The sequence below is a fragment of the Sapajus apella genome, unplaced genomic scaffold (genome assembly GCF_009761245.1).
Source record: "Sapajus apella isolate SASKATOON/1434 unplaced genomic scaffold, GSC_monkey_1.0 scaffold59, whole genome shotgun sequence".
NCBI lineage: Eukaryota > Metazoa > Chordata > Mammalia > Primates > Cebidae > Sapajus > Sapajus apella.
Window position 1 is genome coordinate 8,880,511 of NW_022436999.1, and position 19,443 is coordinate 8,899,953.

Below are 19,443 nucleotides of genomic sequence, written 5' to 3' on the forward strand. Positions count from 1 at the left end.
CAAAAAAAAAAAAAAAAAAAAAAAAAGGTCTGTTTTAATTTGCATGCTTCCAAACACCCCTCAAATGAACCATGTGAAACAAATGAGAACAATTTGTTGAGCTTACCAGACTGTTACTGTGTTAGTTAGCACTTTTACATTTTCACAGTGTTATACAGAATTTTAGTTATCTGCTCCCCCACCCCGTCACTCCGTGGAGGTGGTTGGCATCATTATCACATAATCAGAAATGCACACAGGATGAATCTGCCTCCCAGGGACATTCGTTATCAAGTGTTTATCTTTCACTGCACGTATTGACTCTTCTGTTATCACATAGCCAATTGGGGTATTATCTTGAGCCTTTCCAAAAATAAAAGTATCTCTTTTAGAAAAGCTCTGCTTTCTTTGGATTATGTCTGTATGGCCTATTTGTGCAAAATGAAAAAAATTAAAAACCCTTCAGATTTGTGGTGATACGTCTGGTTTCAGCCACAATCAAAGGGTTGAACTTTTGAAAGCGGCCAGGTGAGGAACACAGGCATCATCACAGAAAGGGATAGCCAAGCCACATGAGCCAAGGATGTCAGGCAGAGGTTAGGGACTGCTGTCCTTCCCCTATCTTCTTATTCTGCACTGCAGAGAGGCAGATTAAAAATGACACCTGCTAGTTAAGGAAGAGGAAGAGTTTCTGAACTGGACACAGACAGATCATCATCAACTAGCTCGGATTTGGCAATGCAAAGGCAGAATCTTCTCCAATAATGTAATCATATTCTCTCCTTAGTATCTCTTGGTGCTGCCCAAGGTTGTCCCCCCAGGAGCTGCCAGCTGAGGAAAATGTAACTAAGAAGAAACAGCCGTTGCTATAAACCACAGACCAATACAGGAGCAATGATTACAATCATTACTTCTAAGGACCTTCTTTTACCTTTATACACAATAATCTTTTTCTTTTTTGAGACGGAGTCTCACTCTGTTGCCCGGCTGGAGTGCAGTAGCGTGATCTTGGCTCACAGCAACCTCTGCCTCCTGGGTTCAAGAGATTCTCCTGTCTCAGCCTTCGGAGTAGCTGGGACTACAAGTGCAAGCCACTGTACTCAGTTAAGTTTTATATTTTTAGTAGAGACTGGGTTTCACCATGTGAAACCAAGGCCAGGATGGTCTTGATCTCTTGACCTCGTGATCTGCCCACCTCTGTCTCCCAAAGTGCTGGGATTACAGGTGTGAGCCACCACACCCGGCCTATACACAATAATCTTAACAACAATTAGGTGAAATGGCTTTATCTTCAGGTAAGAAAGGCTTAAAGAGGCCAGTCGAAGTGCCTAAAGTACAATGGCGATGGATTGGCAGGGCTAGGAATCAAATCCGTGTCCACTGCAGCACACCATCAAACCTGAATATGAAGTTATGGCTTTTGGAATAGGATGTATGGTCAAAAGTTTAACGTAAAAGCTTGAAGGCTGGATGCAGTAGCGCATGCCTGTAATCCCAGTGCCTTGGGAGGCTGGGGCAGATGGATTACTTGAGGTCAGGAGTTCAAGACCAGCCTGGCCAACATGGTAAAAGCCCATCTCTACTAAAAATACAAAAATTAGCCAGGCATGGTGGTGCACAACTGTAATCCCAGCTACTTGGGAGGCTGAGGCAGGAAAATCACTTGAACCCAGGAAGCGGAGGTTATAATGAGGTGAGATCGTGTCACTGCACTCCAGCCTGGGAAACAGAGTGAGACCCCATCTCAAACAAAACAAACCACAAAAAGACAAAGGCTTGGGAGCTCAGAGAGTAGTTCAGGAAAGGCAGCACCTTGCTTGCTCACTATTTGCACAGACACCTGACTTGACAGTAATAATGACTGTTATACCACACCAACATACACTAAGATGGTTTTTGGCCAGAAACCTATCTCTAAGTCTAATTGGTTTTGCCAGGGTTCTAATGAAGTACGGACAGCTCAGCAGAGATACCATAACCATGAGAAAACCATCCCAAAGTATGCCGGGGGTGGGGAGTGAGCACACACGGTCCACACCAGATCTCTCTTGCAAATGTAACTATTACTCACACACAAAGGCTATAGTCCCAGTGGAGTCAAGACTTACATAGGGTGGGTTATAAGCGGTGCTGGACTCGGCAGGAACAGGTGGAACGTTCCCATCACCTTCCGTTTGCTTGTAGTGATGCTTGGGAGAGGAAGGGCTGTCGGGAACATGCCATGAGTGGCCATCCGAAATGGATTTACCTGAAATGAAAGGCAGCAAGCGGTAGTTCATTCTCTCCAAACGAACAGGTCATGGGTGACATGGCATCAGGTTATAGTATGAAAATGAGTTCTGCAGCTTTCCTTGCAAAGCATGCATGTTTGCAAAATGTCAGTATGTCCCAGAAGAGAATGAGATGAGAGTCATGCAACTCAGCGACATTGTGTCTTCACTACATGGGTACACAATGGAGCACGACCAACATGATTTGCTGTGGGATGAGTGGCATTTTGGAGCCAGGGTCTCGAGGTGGTAGGAACATTGAGCGGCAAGGCCGGGTCTGGGGACCAAGAGGGCAGAAGGCCTCTCAGGAGTGAGGGGGAACAGTGAACATCAAGATGGTCTTGGGAACCCAAGGGCTCCTCAGGGCTCTCCCCGACCCACCATGGCAGATGGGGATGGGGCAAAGGTTGAAGATTAAAGCTGCAAAATCAAGGACAGGAAGGCTTTTTCCTCCTATGGCAAATCATCAGTACCTTTACCCCCTACCCACTCACCCATCCACCCCGTTCCACCAGGAGATCCCAGTAAAGCAAGGAAATAGTTCCAAACCAAGCCACCATGAAGAAAGCTTGGCCCATGCCAAAGGACTTCAGTTAGATGGAGAAAAAAATCAAAAAAGGCACCATGAAAAATTCCCTCTGCACAGGCCTGAAGGGAGGAGAGGGTTGGTGTCGAGACAGCTCTGGCTTAGACGGGGTTTTGTAAGGAGCACGCAGGTATGGGTGAGTACGGCAGTGTAAATACACCATGACACAAGGACCGAGGCGCATGGTGTCCACAGAAGGCACAGGCAGACACGACATGGGAGCGAGGCTGAGGATGCAGTGTGTGCCACAGGATGCTGCCATGTTGAGACATGCATGGGCGGGGGCCTACCAGAAGACGCTTTCAAAGTTTTTGTGGTCATTTTAAGATATGCCTCAGGATTTTCAGGGATTTCTACATCTGAAAAAGAACAATGTCATTTGCCTCACTGGAGGTGCCTGAAGATTAATACCTAAATATTAACACACAGTAGTAACACTGTCAGCTGGGAGGAGAAAACTCACCTTTATTTTTTAAATTAAAAGGATTTTGAAATCCAGAAGGATTTTTCCCCCCAGCCAGCTCGACTGTCCAAAGCAGGACAATAGGTATCAAAACAAGGGAGAAGCTCAATCTACTGATACTCTACACTCAACTGAAAGGGAGGCTGGGCATGGTGGCTCATGCTTGCAATCTCAGCACTGTGGGAGGCTGAGGTGGGAGGACTTCTTAAGCCCAGGGGTTCAAGACCAGCTTTGGCAACATAGCAAGACCTTGTCTCTATAAAAAATTTAAAAACTAGCTGAGTGTGGTGGCGTGTACCTATAGTCCCAGCTACTCGGGAGACTGAGGTGGGAGGATTGCTTGAGCGCTGGTGGTTGAGGCTGCAATGAGCCGTGATTACATCACTGCACTCAGCTTGGGTGACAGTGTGAGACCCTGTCTTAAAAAAAAGAAAAAAAATCACTGATGAGTCTCCCAGACAGCCAGAGTCATCACTGAATAGCCTTAATGTCTGAATGTGAATTTTTTTTTTCCCCTTTCATTCCACCTGTAATGAGAGTGAGCCAATTCTCAGATAAGTTAAGAGATGGGCAGGATAGAACACAAGAAGCCACAGAAGTCGGGGTCGGCCACAAGCTGGACTCTTGGTCATCAAGAGCTGGCCATGTTGCTAAGGGGCTAAAAACAGCCAAACAGGTCACTTTCCAGGGCGCTGGGAACCCAGCTGTTACCTGACAGTGCGCTGTAGTATGGACCCTCTTCGTCCTCTTCATGAGAGGAGGAGCCCCCCACGTCGCCTGTGTGGTCCCACTCCAGGGGGATGGAGTCCACGCTGACAGGGGTTTCACAGCCTGACCGCTCGTGGCCCGGGGCCGGGGGCACTAGATGACACAGGGACTGAGGAGATGAGGGTTCCTCGCTCTCCCCCCTTTTACGCCAAGAATCAGTCTGGATCTCTCTGGGGTCTTCCATGTCTGTTTCATTCTCAGAGGCCTCCTTTTCATCTTCCAAGCCCTAAACCAGAGTATCCAGTTGTTAGAATTAATCAACTCACAGGCTACGCAATTAGAAGAGCATGAGAAGTCTGCTTGTCCAGCAGTTTCCAAAAATAACCGCCAATAGCATTTCTAAGGCAGCTTTAAAAGATCAGGTTCCCAGGTCCTGTTTCTGGTTATTCCAGTTTAGACAATCTGGACTGGGGCCTAGAATCCGTATTTTCCAAAACCTCCAGCTTTTTTCCTTAGGAAAAAAAAGCTGAAGTTTGATAATGTAAGTTAAACAACTTTAAGAGATAAGGGCATGCCTGCCAAAGTTTCATTGATGGTTAATGTCAGGTTCCTCCAAGAATCAGAGTATTTTTGAAAGGGGCATTTGAATGTTCTGGATAAGACTCATGACTTCAAGAACTGTATCCATCAGGTTCTTTCTTGTCCTCCAACTTAATTGTTCAGTGTCTGTATTCTGCTTGTGTCAGGACATCTCTTTCAGTCTAAGAAAAATGACTTTGGCCAGGCGTGGTGGCTCATGCCTGTAATCCCAGCACTTTGGGAGGCCGAGGCGGGTGGATCACGAGGTCAAGAGATCAAGACTATCCTGGTCAACATGGTGAAACCCCGTCTCTACTAAAACTACAAAAAAATTAGCTGGGCATGGTGGCGCGTGCCAGTAGTCCCAACTACTCAGGAGGCTGAGGCAGGAGAATTGCCTGAACCCAGCAGGCGGAGGTTGTGGTGAGCCGAGATCGCGCCATTGCGCTCCAGCCTGGGAAGCGAAACTCTGTCTCAAAAAAAAAAAAAAAGACTTTAAGTGGCTGTACTTAAAAATGAGAATTGTAGGGTAATTTTTGAGGCCATGTCTGATGAAATAACTACATTTGAATGTGGCCAGTGGGAAAGACAAAAAGAGAGAGTGGTCAGTTGTGTTGGTCAACAGTCATCATTCAAGCTTCAGGCACACAAAGGCCGTAAACTTTCAATGGTGGCCTTAACTCCACCTGAACTTCCCAAAGAAAAAGGCCTTTCATCCAGGGAAACATCAAAGTTGCTTTTGAAACTGTTGTGCTGACTCTTCCAAGGTGAGAACAAAGCATCAGAAAAGCATAAATACTAAAAGCTGCCAGCCTCTAAGAACAAGGGAAGGGCAAATAAATTCCCAAGTTGCTAACGTAATAAAAGCCAGAAGAGTTCTTCAGGAGTTCTAGGGGAAGAGACACATGCCAGACAAGCCCAGTCTGGAGGAATACTTAAAACAGACTAGAGGAGCATGTGCCTCAAAAGTGCCATGCTTTCCACCGGGGAACGGGAACCTGTAAGTTATTGTGGCTCTATAGTAATAAAAGTGGAAATTAAAATTTTTCAATATAGTCTTTTTTTTTTTAAACCAAAATACAAAACATAGTTCACTGTGATAAGATAGTCTAACTTTTTAAAAATTTTATCTCACGTAAACTGAGCAGCCCAGGCACCCTTTCTAGGTGGCAGTGCCCATACCGGAGCGCGGGAGGTGAGCCGCCGGTGGAACCGGGAGACCCTTCCAAACACCTCCTGGCAGTAGCGGTGGAGCTCCTCCAGCTCATCCTCGATCAGCACGGCATCCAGGGGCTCGCTCTTCTGAATCAGCTGCTCCCCAAACACAATGAGCTGATCAATTTTGTTGGTATTTAATGTAATCTCCTGTTGGAAGCCCTGTTGAGAGAGGGGAAAGAAAGGACTTCAAAGAAAGTTCCCCCGGGCTTCCAGAGCCTGTTTCCTCTAAAGGGGCCACAGAAAAAAACACCCAAATGTCACTATTGTTTTGTTCCTTCACATACTACTCTAGCTTTAGTTTTTAATTAAGTGACAATGACACCTTAAGAATTTTAAATGGGGCCGGGCGTGGTGGCTCAAGCCTGTAATCCAGCACTTTGGGAGGCCGAGGCGGGTGGATCACGAGGTCAAGAGATCGAGACCATCCTGGTCAACACGGTGAAACCCCGTCTCTACTAAAAATACAAAAAATTAGCTGGGCATGGTGGCGCATGCCTGTAATCCCAGCTACTCAGGAAGCTGAGGCAGGAGAATTGCCTGAATCCAGGAGGCGGAGGTTGCGGTGAGCCGAGATCGCGCCATTGCACTCCAGCCTGGGTAACAAGAGCGAAACTCTGTCCCCAAAAAAAAAAAAGAATTTTAAATGATTGGCCAGGAGGGCGGGGTGGCTCATGCCCGTAATCCCAGCACTTTGGTAGGCCGAGGTGGGTGGGTCATGAGATCAAGATATCAAGACCACCCTGGTCGACATGGTAAAATCCTGTCTCTACTAAAAATACAAAAATTAGCTGGGCGTGGTGGTGCACGCCTGTAATCCCAGCTACTGGGGAGGCTGAGGCAGGGAAATCCCTTGAACCCGGGAGGAAGAGGTTGCAGTGAACCAAGATCGCACCATTGCACTCCAGCTTGGGCAACAAAAGCGAAACTCCGTCTCAAAAAAATAAACAAATAAATAAATAAAATTTAAAATGATTGTCTGTATTCCCCTCTTTATGGGCACTAGCTTTTCCAATTAAAGTAATTCTGAAGGTTTGACACGGGTGGACATTTACTGTTATTGGATGTGAGAGAAAGAACTTGCCAAAACAAAACTTGGTGGAAACAGAACATTTCCCATAATAAGCCACAAAGGCATTTGTTTTTGCTGACACAATAATATTCATTGGTGCCATTATACGAGGGAAGGCAAATTTCCATTTCTCAACCTCTTCCAAAATCTAGCCAAGGAGAGAATTACAGTGACATGAGCCTGTCATACAGACATCAGAAACAATGGGAGAGTGGATCTCTGTTCTTGGCCCCGCTGGTGACACAGATACTCCTGGGCCGTAGAGAACAGTGTCCTGGCACGGGATAATTGACTAGTACACAGGTGGGAAGTAGCCTGAAGTCTGCTCTCAGAGTATTGGGTGAAATCTGCACTTGGCCAGCTCCCCCCACCCCGCCAGCGTGAGTTCTTTTCAGAAGCGCTAAGAAAGCGGCCCTCACATTCAGCTGGCGCATCTTGTCATCAGCATCGCTCTCTGAGAAGTGCTCCACATTGGTCAGCTGCAGGTCCATCTCTGTGAGCCAAACCAGAATGCTCTCCCTGGTACCCTCGAATTCTTCCCTCTGGTTGGTGAAATGCTGCAGAATGGGGGAGGAAATCACATTTGTATTGACCACTGAACAGGAGTGCAGACAGATGGCAAGGTCACCTTTGGCCACAAGGAAAGGGTGCCCAGAATACTCAGGGAGCAATCTCCCACTGGGGTACCCAGTAAGCCCCAGAAGCACTGTGTTCAGAAGCCTGGGGTCTGGTCCTGGCTCTGTGATACCAAATGACCCCCCACCCCCACTTCTTTGATCCCCAGCTTCTACACTGGCAAGTTGGGGAGAGAGTGCAAATGTTCATTATGGTCTCTGAGGTCCTTGAGCATTTGAAATTCTGTAATTCTGTAGTCCAAATCAGTGATTTTCCTCTGTCCTATGAAGCCCCTTGACGGGCCGGGCCAGGCCAGGCCTTCTGCCTGTTTTTATGCATCAGCCTTTTGTAGCTTTTGCTTGACAGAAAGATTTAGTAGCTTCAAGATGGAAAAGCCCTCCTCAGGATTGAGGTCAGCCTGGTGCCCCCTTCTGCCTTCACTGAATTCTGAATGTGTCTCCCCAGAGAAAGAAGACCCAGAGCAGATTTATCACCTCCATTTAAGGATGCCTCTCAGGTTACCACTTCACAGATAGGCAGCTGATACTCACATCAGTGTAGCATTTAGTACCAAATGAAGGCAATTAGCCACAGGCAGATCAGCAGGAGATAATTAATGCAAGAGGCCAGGCACGGTGGCTCACATCTGTAATCCCAGCACTTTGGGAGGCCAAGGTGGAGGATCACGTGAGGCCAGGAGTTTGAGACCAGCCTGGGCAATATAGTGAGACCTCATGTCCACAAAAAATAAAATCAGCCAGGCACGGTGATGTACACTTGTAATCCTAGTTACTCAGGAGGCTGAGGCAGGAGGATCCATTGAGCCTAGGAGTTTGTGGCTGCAGTGAGCTATGATGTCACCACTGCACTCCAGCCTGGGCAGCAGAGTGAGATCCTGTCAAGAAAGAAGAGAGAAAGAGGAGCGAGAAAGAAAGAGTGACAGGAAGGGAGAAAGAAAGAAAGAAATGCAAGGGAGTTGTCTGGACGACTAGAAAAGCCAGTGTCTTTCTGAGATGGAGAAAAGAGAAAGGAAAGGCAGGAAGGAAGGAGGGAAGGAGGGAGGGAGGGCAGGAAGAAAGGAGGGAGGGAAGGAAGGAAGAAAGGAGGGAGGAAGGAGGGAAGGAGGGATGGAAGGCAGGCAGGCAGGCCGGCCGGCCATTCGTATCTTTCTAGAATATGTTCAACAATGCCCTGCCCTGAGAACAGACCCAGAAATTAAAACTGTGTCCTGCAGTCCCTGCCTGTGATAGTCCTTTCAGTTTATACCTGGAGTCACATAGCTTTACACAGCACGTATTCTGAATGACAGAAATCTAGGGTGAATATTTACCTTCGAAAACCAAACCTTTGGGATTACTCAGTGTGCTCTGAAATGCAGAGAATAATCACAGTCCCCAACCCCCTGGTGCAGACAGGGGCTCATGCATGAATGCGCCTTGTCCATCCTCCTCAGCGCGAGAACTGGCGGGGCCCATAAAAACAGACAGATGAGCAGAGCGGGGCTCCTTCCAGGGGCCCACGTGTCGCCTGTTGCAGACCCAGTGAGGCGGCGCCCTGGATGCTGTGCTAACAGGTACACCACCACGGGTTATGGAAGTTGTAAAAAGAGATGTGTGTTGGTGACACAAGTCCCATAAACAGGCCCTGCGTAGGAAGCCCCACATGCAAATCCCTCTTTTAACCAATGAACGTTGGCAGCTTTGGGCTTCTTTGTGTTGGAGGAACGTTAAGACAGCTCAGGCCTGTAGCGAAACCTTCTACCCACTGCCTTGGGTGACAAGCCTGACATTGCATACGGCGTGTCACGTCTCCCTGAAAACCTACAGCCGAGCCAGGTGCAGAGGAACTTACCCTGAGTCTCCGCAGGACGGCCGTGACCCGCCTCTGGAGGTTGTCCCAGCGCTGGTTGCCCTCGTGGACCATCTGCTTCAGCCTGCTGGCCGTGTCCGTGCGGTTCTCCCGGGCCAGCCGCCGGTACTGCTTGTTGATGAGCTCCAGCTGAGTGAGCCGCTCGTGGATCTGCCGCTGGAAGGCCTGCACCACACGGGAGGGGTCAGAGCCAAAGCGTGCAGAGTGCCAGGATGCTCTCCTTCCCTGCTACACCCCAAGCAACCTGCTGCCAGGGGTTCACCCCCCAAACTGCATTGGCAGCAGAGGGTCCAATTCACCAGTCCTGATGCCAGCTACAGAACAGGCTTTCAAGTTCGCTGCATAGCTGCTGGCATACATCAGCCATGTCTTGCAAAGCCGTCTCAGCAGCTGGGGAAAGGCTGTGGATTGGGTAGCCCTCCCCAGAGGTGAGGGGCCGCTGGCTACTTCAGGAGGTCATTTCGGCAGCTGCCCTGCTCGCTGCAGGCTGAGTTATGATCGGGAGGCTGGGAAGGAGAAGGCGCTTACCTCGAACCTCTTCAGTTCCTCCTTGGCACTCGTGTACAACACCTCTGAGGAATTTGGGCAAGCTGCCGTCCTCTCGGCAGACTTGAGCCAGTCCTCAAAGCGGGAATAGTCATCTAAAAACTTCTGCCACAGACGCCACGTCTCCTCGATTCTGATGGGAGGGAAGTGACTTAACACAAGCCATCCCCTCCAAGCCTGTGCTTTCCTACTTCTTTAATCCCCTGTCACTCACACTGTTTAGTAGGGGAGACCCACTAAACAGTGTTACCCCTTCTGAGGAATCACAGGGACGCCACTTCTTATCTGTGCTCCTCCCACCTGGGAGTGCCAAGCACCCCAGAGCTCCTGCTTCACAGAGGCTAAAAACAGTAGGAGACAGGGCTGCCTCCACGATAGCTGGGCGAGGTCAACAGAAGCACAGCAGCCAGCCCATAGCCACACCCTGCATAGGAGAGCTGGGGAGAGACATGACTCCCGTTATGTTTCTCATGAATAAATCCTTTGATAAGCATTGGGCCTTCAATGCCAATACCTGGTCTATTTCTATTTTTTGTTTTTTTTGAGATGGAATTTCACTGTTGCTGCCCAGGCTGGAGTGCAATGGCACGACCTTGGCTCACTGCAACCTCTACCCTCTGGGTTCAAGTAATTCTCCTGCCTCAGCCTCCTGAGTAGCTGGGACTACAGGCATGTGCCACCACGCCCGGCTAATTTTGTATTTTTAGTAGAGATGGGGTTTCTCCATGTTGGTCAGGCTGGTCTCGAACTCCTGACCTCAGGTGATCTGCCCACTTCGGCCTCCCAAAGTGCTGGGATTACAGGTGTGAGCCACTGTGCCGGCCCACCTGGTGCATTTCTAAGTGAAATAGTTACTGTGAGTGTGGTCAGAAGGGTATACTGCATTCGGCTGACCACGCAGAAGACATCTGGGGGAGCTGAGCTCTTACTTCATGCGCCGCTCCATGGACATGGCACAGATGTTCCTCCAGCGTCTGTCCAGGCTCCTGGTGGTCTGCTGGATCGAGTCGCACTCAGTCTCATTTGCACAGGCGTCGGAGTCATGCAGGAGGACGTCACAGATGTTAAACACGGATTCCACCCCGGCACTGTGTTGTTCAATATCTCGCTGCAGATCCTGTGATTACAACAGAGTAAGAAGCTTCTTGAGATGCTGGTAGCGGCAGGAGGGTCAGCATCAAAGGACCTCTGTTCCTCCCTTCCTTCTCCCAGCCCAGAGGATACTTCTCTGGGTGCATTTCCACCGTGGGATTGGCAGTACACATTGAGTCCCTCTCACCTTTGTGCTATCAGCACCTGATACAAAGTTTAAACACTGGAACATCTGGGATTTATGTACTGAACCATGTGAGGGTTGGCACAGTGGTAGGTGTCCTCCGGTTGAGAGCCCATCACCCCACAGACTCCCATGGTGACATGGGATCCACTCCATACCACCCAACCCCAGAGGCCTCCAGTTTAGACATGGTTTCAGGGAGGTCTTCTTTAGAATCCCTATGATGGATTTGCCGCTTAAAAGAAAGAAAAAAAAAAAAGAAAAAGAAAGAAACCGAGTCTCTTCAGTAGGAACTCTCAACCTTTTATGGGCTACCAAACTCTTCAATCTACTAAGACCTTGTTGTCTTCACACACACACCAAATGGCGCATGCAGCAGTGTGGGCATCCACAACCTCCCCATGAGCACATTCAAGGGCTTCATCAGCCCAAGGGAGGAATTTGGGGTACAGAGCTCGCCTCCCCAGCTGATAAAGTCCAGCCATGGCTATGGTGACTTGGGGAGACATGGGATCTCTGGAGTCTTGTCCTTTGATGGTAATAGTGATGCAATTCCCAATTTGGGAAAAATAACATTTATGAAGGGAAAAAACTGGTCACAGGAAAAAACTGAAAAACCTCTTTAGGGATAAACACGGCCTTTTTAGTCATCAAGAGATAATATTACTTCTGTGCCCCATGGGTGGGCTGCAGGGAGGGAGAGAGGTGATGAACCTGTTTTGCCACTCTGGATGAGTTAGACATCCCTGATGTCCAAATGCTGTGATAAGTGTCATAAAACTACACCATTAATTTTAATATCCAAATTACATTGTGAGAAAGCAAAGACTAAGTTAAATTCTATTCTAATTGTTTGATAATATACCAATATCTGAAACCTACACTACTTTAAATAAGCCACTGTTAACTAGACTAAATCCAATTCCCAGAGCTCAAGAAAGTTCAGTTAATAAGAGGATTCTATTATAAATGGTAGCTGCCACCATCTCCAGAAGGCGATACAAGGTTCATTCCCCAGCACTGGCTCAGAGCACACATATCTGATAACAAAAATGCACAGAGCACTGCAGCTCTTAAGAGGCTTCCTAAACTACTGGTCTAAGCATGTTTTTTATCACACTTTTTTTTTCCTCTTTTTAAAAATTTGTTGTTTTCTTTTTTTAAGAGATGAGGTTTCACCATGTTGCCCAGGCTGGTCTTGAACTCCTGCGCTCAGGCAATCCACCCACCTCAGCCTCCCAAGGTGCTAGGATTACAAGCGTGAGCCACCACAACTGGCCTATCACATCTTTTCTTGTTTTAATTTTTTAAAAAACTATACCAAGGCCGGGCGCGGTGGCTCACGCTTGTAATCCCAGCACTTTGGGAGGCTGAGGCGGGTGGATCACGAGGTCAAGAGATCGAGACCATCCTGGTCAACATGGTGAAACCCCGTCTCTACTGAAAATACAAAAATTAGCTGGGCATGGTGGTGCACGCCTGTAGTCCCAGCTACTGGGGAGGCTGAGGCAGGAGAATTGCTTGAACCCAGGAGACGGAGGTTGCGGTGAGCTGAGATCATGCCATTGCACTCCAGCCTGGGTAACAAGAACGAAACTCCGTCTCAAAAAAAAAAAAAAAAAACCAAACAAACAAACAAAAAAACTATACCAGTTACCAGTCACACACAATATGATCCCATGCAAATATTCCTTGGTTAGAAAGGTTGATTTTCTTTCAATTCATTGCCTTCCAAAGCTATATTAACAGAACACAACAATGATCAGAGTTAAAAAAAGACATAATTTTAAAAACCTTTTTTATTTCAGTTTAAACTTCACGGAAAAAAAAAACAAAAAACAAAAAACTTATTTACCACCACGGTTAAGGTTTGCATCTTAAACATGATTCACTCAGTTTCACAAAAAGTGACGTGCATGTGGGAGGGAGCACTCAAGAGATGGAGGTAAGAACATGGAAAGGTGGTCAGTTTTCTCTGGAAAGAGCAAACCAATGTTATGAAATTCGAGCATGTGAACACACAGAGATATATGGGGAGGGCCTGAGTCAGTGCACATCGCGGACACCTGTCCTCTTTCAAGAGCTCATTTCTGATTGTCCCACCTGCTGCTCAGCGAGCCTCTTCTGGATCTCTTGATCATTGCAGACATCATAAACAACAGGCTTGGAAAGCTCAGACTCAATTCGAGCCAACCAGGTACGAAGGTTGCTCATGTTTTTGTCCAACTGCTGAATAAAAGCAAAGGTCTCCTTCAGCTTCTTCACCCTAAACATATTTGCAGAAAAAAAAAAAGCCCAATACTTAGTGGTGACAGAATGTGCCGATAAGGGCACTGCAGGGTAAAAAACAATCTACTTTGCTTGGGTTTTGTATCAGGAACAACTCTCATATCACCAGATACAAGTTCTCAGAGAAGATGTGAAGCTTTGCAAAGCTGTTATTTCTGTTGATTTTCAAAAGGACTGAGAGTTAATCTACCTATGCAAATATAGAAGTCTTATCATTCCCAGAGTGAGATCCTGAGACCCAGTCCATTGTCCTGAGGCTTCAGAGGTGAGAAGATATGCCATTTTTTCTAAATGGAAACAACCACTCCTAACTTCTGTCCAGTTTCTGCAGCGGCCAGTCATCTACCCTGGGAGATTAAAGATGTTACATGCCTGGTTCACAGTTCACTTGGTGGCATTTGGTCCACAAGGCCTCTCATGGGACCCTCCCTTTCGGCAGGGAACATGTGCCAGGCCCTACCACTTCTGTCTGAGAGGTTCACCCAGCCATATACATTGAACCAGCCCATGTGGGTGGATTATGGGGCATCTCTGTCCGTCAAAAAGGGAGGAGGGAAAGGAAATCTGCATGCAAGCGCAGTTCTAAATGTGATCTCCCTCGCCAATCTGCCTCCGCTCCCATCCAGCCCAACTCGGCGTGGAGCAGATTTGAATGCACACACATGGCATGAGTGCAGCTTGGCGTGCACGTCGACATTCTGTCAAGGGGAAGTGATATAGCTGTTGAGGGAAAACAATCTTTTTTTGACATATAGACTAAAATAAGATGCTCCAATAAACTGCTTTCCTTAAAGTCCTCAAGCAGAGTGAGTAGAGCCAGGATCTGTCCTGGCATTCTGTGGGATTTGTCATTAATCCCAGATACTTAAAAGTAATGGCTCCAGGCTGGGCATGGCGGCTCACGCCTGTAATCTCAGCACTTTGGGAGACTGAGGCGGATGGATCACGAGGTCAGGAGTTTGAGACCAGCTTTGGCCAACATGGTGAAACCCTGTCTCTACTAAAAATACAAAAAATTAGCCAGGCGTGGTGCCAGGTGCCTGTAATCCCAGCTACTTAGGAGGCTGAGGCAGGAGAATCACTTGAACCCAGGAGGCAGAGGTTGCAGTGAGCTGAGATCATGCCACACTCCAGACTAGGTGACAGAGCGAGACTCTGTCTCAAAAAAAAGCAATGGCTCCAATGTAAAGTTCCTACTTAGCAATATCTACGCTGGGAGATGCTGATGCTGTCAGAACTGCACCCCATGGCTGGGAGCTAGAGAGAGAAATGGGGCACTGACCCTAACTCTCAGGAAACACTGCATTCCAGGCCTCCATCACCTCTTACTTGACCGAACAGCCTCCTCTCAGCCCCTAGCCTTCCTGTCCACTTTTGGTTCTGTAGCCAAAGTGTAAATAAGTTTTACAAGGCATGTCTGATGCATGCTCAAAGCCTTCAACATTCCCTGCCCTACCCTGAAAAACTGGTTCAGCCCCTGATCTTTGTACCTCAAGCATTCAGGGGCCACTCTGCTCTAGCCTTACACTCTCTCAGACACTGAGCACCCACCAGGTCAGGGACCGCCATGGCCAGGCTGCAGCCGGGTTTCCTCTGCACACGAAGCACCTCCCACAGCGCCTGGTGGGCAGGAAGCTCTCCACAAATGCTTGGTGAATGGATAAATATGGACAAGCTCTTCCACTAGAAGCTATGATTTAAGTAGACCGTGGAGTAGTCATGTAAGTGTGGATTAAAAAAAATTGTATCTTATGGTTGACCAAGTCAATCCAAGGGACTGACCTCTACTTCTAGTTCTATTACCAGCTACTGTTAAGATTTAATAAAAGTCCTTTCACCTCAGCCCCCTTATTTCTAGTATACCTTCCAGGCCCCTTAACTTCAGGGAGGTGTAGCATCAGGTGAGGTGAAGCCAGAACTCCAGAGACAAGCAGACCTGGGCCCAAATTCCATTCTCCCATCTAAGAGCTCTGCACTCTGCAAACTGCCCACCGCTGACTCCCAGTTTCCTCATTACTTGTAAAATTATCCACCTTGCAGGTGGTGGTGAGATTGAAATAAGAGGCTGCATGTAAAGTCATCTGCACAGAGTGAGTGCTGGCTGGGACCACGTGACACCACCATCACGCTTTATTTACACAGCTTGGAGGTCACGAAGTTCTTTCATAAATATTTTATTCTCAAGGGCAAGCCTGGAAGAAGGCCATGTAGTCTGGTGGTGGAAGAACACAGACTCTGTGGTCAGGGCCTGGGTTTGCCTCCTGGTCATGTTTAATGTCATCTGTAAAATGGTGTTAATAGGCCAGGCGCGATGGCTCACGCCTGTAATCCCAGCACTTTGGGAGGCCGAGACTGGCGGATCACGAGGTCAGGAGTTCGAGACCAACCTGACCAACATGGTGAAACCCTGCCTCTACTCAAAATACAAAACTCAGCCATGCGTGGTGGTACATGCCTGTAATCTCAACTACTCAGGAGGCTGAGGCAGGAGAATCACTTGAATTCGGAAGTCGCAAGTTGCAGTGAGCCAAGACTGTGCGCCACTGAACGCCAGCCTAGGCAACAAGAGCAAGACTCAATCGCAAAAAAAAAAAAAAAAAAAAAAACAGCCCCCCCCCCCCCCCCGCAAAAAAAAAAAAAAAAAGAAAACCAGTAGTAGCAGTACCTTCCTTCACTGGGCAGTTGAAGGGACTGAATGAGCTATAACATGTGAAAGGCAGAATGCCTCAGAGATAAATGCCCAGCAACTTATAGTCATGGTAAATTTCAAGGAGGCATGTTTTCCAAATTATATTCTTACTGCAAACACCACAAGGGTATGTTCCCTTCAAAGCCACAGATGATTTATTAAAAAGGAAGTAACGGAATTTGGGGCCAGGCCTGGATACAGCTGTAACCTAGATCCCACCTTCATTCCTACAGCTTCAGAGGTACACTCTCCTCACCCCAATCTTGCCACCTTGATTGTCCTGGTTCCAGAAAGAACACTCCAGGCAACTCCCAGGATAGCTGGGAGCCCCTGGCACCATGGGACAAGGAGTCCTCCAGGCAGTTCCCAAGGGACTGCCCTCCTAGAAGGCTCTGCCGGAAAAGAGGCCTGGCCACGAGAGCTTCCCAGGGTGGGGGAAGGGCTCAGGCTTGTGACTTCTGCACAGCTCTCCTGCCCTCCTCACTCCTCCCCTCTTCCCAGAATGAAATCTCCCACGGCCTTCATCTAGCTCTGATCCTATTCCACCGTAAGAATCCCAGCCTCTTTCTTATTTTGAAAAGAAGAGGGCTAGAATCCAAGTATTTCTTTATATACTTTTTCTTTTTTTTTTTTCTGTTTCCTTCTTTATCGCCTCTCTTATAACTTAAAAGCAATGAACAGAAGGCAATGGCTCACGCCTGTAAACCTAGCACTTTGGGTGGCCAAAGCAGGCAGATCACAAGGTCAGGAGTTGGAGACCAGCCTGGCCAACATGGTCAAACTCTGTCTCTACTAAAAATACAAAAAATTAGCTGGATGTGGTGGCGCACATCTGTAGTCCCAGCTACCTGGGAGGCTGAGGTAGGAGAATCACTTGAATCCGGGAGGCGCAAGTTGCGGTGAGCTGAGATCACACCACTGCACTCCAGCCTGAGCAACAGAGCAAGACTCCATCGCAAAAAAAAAAAAAAAAAAAAAAAGAAAAAACAAACACACCAAAGAATGCACGGGTTGAAATGAAGGGTGCTAACTAGCAACACAATATCCTGGTACAGAAGCACAGGGACGTGGTCATCTCGAACTCTGTTAACCCTGGGGGTCAGGTGTGCAACAACACGAGGGGGTATGCAGAAGGTGGCGGAATAATTTGCTTGGTTTCCCCAGGACTGTGGTATCTAAAATGGGGTGCTCAGGACAAATCAATGGAATGTGGGAATAAAATAGGAGACTGTCTATTGTCATCCCATTCTTTTAAAATGATAAACTTTATTATTAGAATGAAACATCTGTATCCCATGCTGATGTCTACATGTGCCAAGCCTGTGGTACTTCATGTTAATAACTCATTTCCTTTTTTTTTTTTGAGACAGTCTCTATCACCCACGCTTGAGTGTAGTGGTGAGATCTAGGCTCACCGCAACCTCCGCCTCCCAGATTCAAGCAATTCTCCTGCCTCGGTCTCCCGCGTAGCTGGGGTTATAGGCGGAGGGCACCCTACTCAGCTAATTTTTGTATTTTTAGTAGAGACAGGGTTTCCCCATGTTGGCCAGGCTGGTCTCAAATTCCTGTCCTTGATCACCCGCCTGGGCCTCCCAGTGTTGGCATTGCAGGCATCATTTACTCTTTATAACAATGCTAGAGGATAGGTAATATTATCTCTACTTGACAGATGAGGAAACTGAGGCACAGAGAGTAAACAGCTCGCCCAAGTCACGTGGTCAATAATGGAGTCAGGATTCTAACCTAGGCAGTCTGGTCTGGAGCTGTTTTTTTTTTTTTTTTTAGACGGAGTTTTGCTCTTGTTGTGCAGGCTGGAGTGGTACAATGGCAAAATCTTGGCTCACCACAACCTCCGCCTCCTGGATTCAACCAATTCTCCTGCCTCAGCCTCCTGAGTGGCTGGGATTATAAGCATGCATCACCACACCCAGCTAATTTTTTGTATTTTCAGTAGAGACGGGGTTTTACCATGTTGGTCAGGTTGGTCGTGAACTCCTGACATCGTGATCCGCCCACCTTGACCTCCCAGAGTGCTGGGATTACAGGCGTGTGCCACCGTGCTAGGTCCAAAGCGGCTGTTCTTAAGCACTACCCATCCTCTCACATAATCTCACACACACTAACGTGCACATATGGGAGGTACAGGATTGTTTTGTTGCTGTCAGAGAACATGACCAGAAGTCTGGACTCATAGCTCAGGACACACTGGGGGAAGGATCTGGTATAATGGCTGCTACAGCTTGGGGTTCTTAGCTGGTGCCTGGGGAGGAGGGCAGAAGGCTCAATACATGCTGCTCACATTTCCCTTCCATGATTTTCTTTCAGTAAACACTTAACCATTGCTTTGTCTTGGATCCTGCACACACCCTGAGGATTCAGATATCACTAGAGGATAGGCCTTCTTCCCAGAGAGGTCATCACCTAACTTAGATGTAATGTTGACCTTATAATACAACATAGGAGCTGCTCAACAAATAGCTGTTGGAGGCAGGGTGCGGTGGCTCATGCCTGTCATCCCAGCACTTTGGGAGGCCGAGGCAGGTGGGTCACTTGTGGCTAGGAGTTCGAGGCTAGCCTTGCCAACATGGTGAAACCCTGTCTCTTAAAAAAAAAAAAAATAGCTGTTGAAGGAGTGAATGATGTTCATTCATACTTTTCGATCTATCTGATTTGTCTTCTTCATAAAAGAGGTGGCCATGTTAGATTGTAAAGAAAAGAGGTAAAGACCCAGCATATCAGAGCCCTTTTTGCCACAAAGCAGCGTGCTGCCATCCTAGGGGCCACTTGTGCTCCTCAGCCCTGGTTTCACACGGGCCAGTGAAGTGCTGCCAGACACTCACATCAGAGGCTTACTTAGTGCAAATTCAAGAGGAAGTGACAAAGCACTCATCCAGCCAGGATGTAGCTGGTATATCCCAAACTCCATCCAGAGGAGTAACAGCCCTAAATGCCTGGGAATACAAATGCCGTTCCTCAGATCATCCGGTAACCACTTACTCTGGGACCCATCAGGTGCACTGCTGAGTATGCATCGTTCCGTTCTGTACAGACACTGTCATCTAATTATCACCTCTCCCAGGTCAGGAAGTATTTGTCTTCTGCACACCCAGGCAACTGACCTCCACATGTGAGGCCTTGTTAATACTGCTCTCCAACAATTTAAAATCTCGAGTTAATATCTGGAAATAAGAAAACCTATTCAGAACCCAGCCTGCTGGCACACAGAAGCAACCTCAGCACTGCCTGACATCAGCTACCTGAGCCGGCTGCTGCCATGGCCCTCATCT

General features: G+C 47.8%; 1 protein-coding gene across 6 annotated transcripts in view; it reads right to left on the reverse strand.

Moving 5' to 3' along the window:
- The window catches only part of SYNE2 (spectrin repeat containing nuclear envelope protein 2), a 209,354-nt gene that overhangs the window by 8,967 nt on the left and 180,944 nt on the right, over positions 1-19,443 (reverse strand). For 3 of the 6 annotated variants that reach the window (XM_032246095.1, XM_032246094.1, XM_032246098.1), the window contains 9 exons: positions 13,282-13,444; positions 10,832-11,019; positions 9,885-10,035; positions 9,339-9,521; positions 7,292-7,429; positions 5,768-5,962; positions 4,010-4,292; positions 3,126-3,194; positions 2,088-2,227 (listed from right to left, as the gene is read on the reverse strand). In XM_032246095.1, the coding sequence (XP_032101986.1) occupies positions 2,088-2,227; positions 3,126-3,194; positions 4,010-4,292; positions 5,768-5,962; positions 7,292-7,429; positions 9,339-9,521; positions 9,885-10,035; positions 10,832-11,019; positions 13,282-13,444 (1,510 nt within the window). The remainder of the gene's footprint in view (positions 1-2,087; positions 2,228-3,125; positions 3,195-4,009; positions 4,293-5,767; positions 5,963-7,291; positions 7,430-9,338; positions 9,522-9,884; positions 10,036-10,831; positions 11,020-13,281; positions 13,445-19,443) is intronic. The other 3 variants (XM_032246097.1, XM_032246096.1, XM_032246099.1) reach the window with 2 other exon arrangements.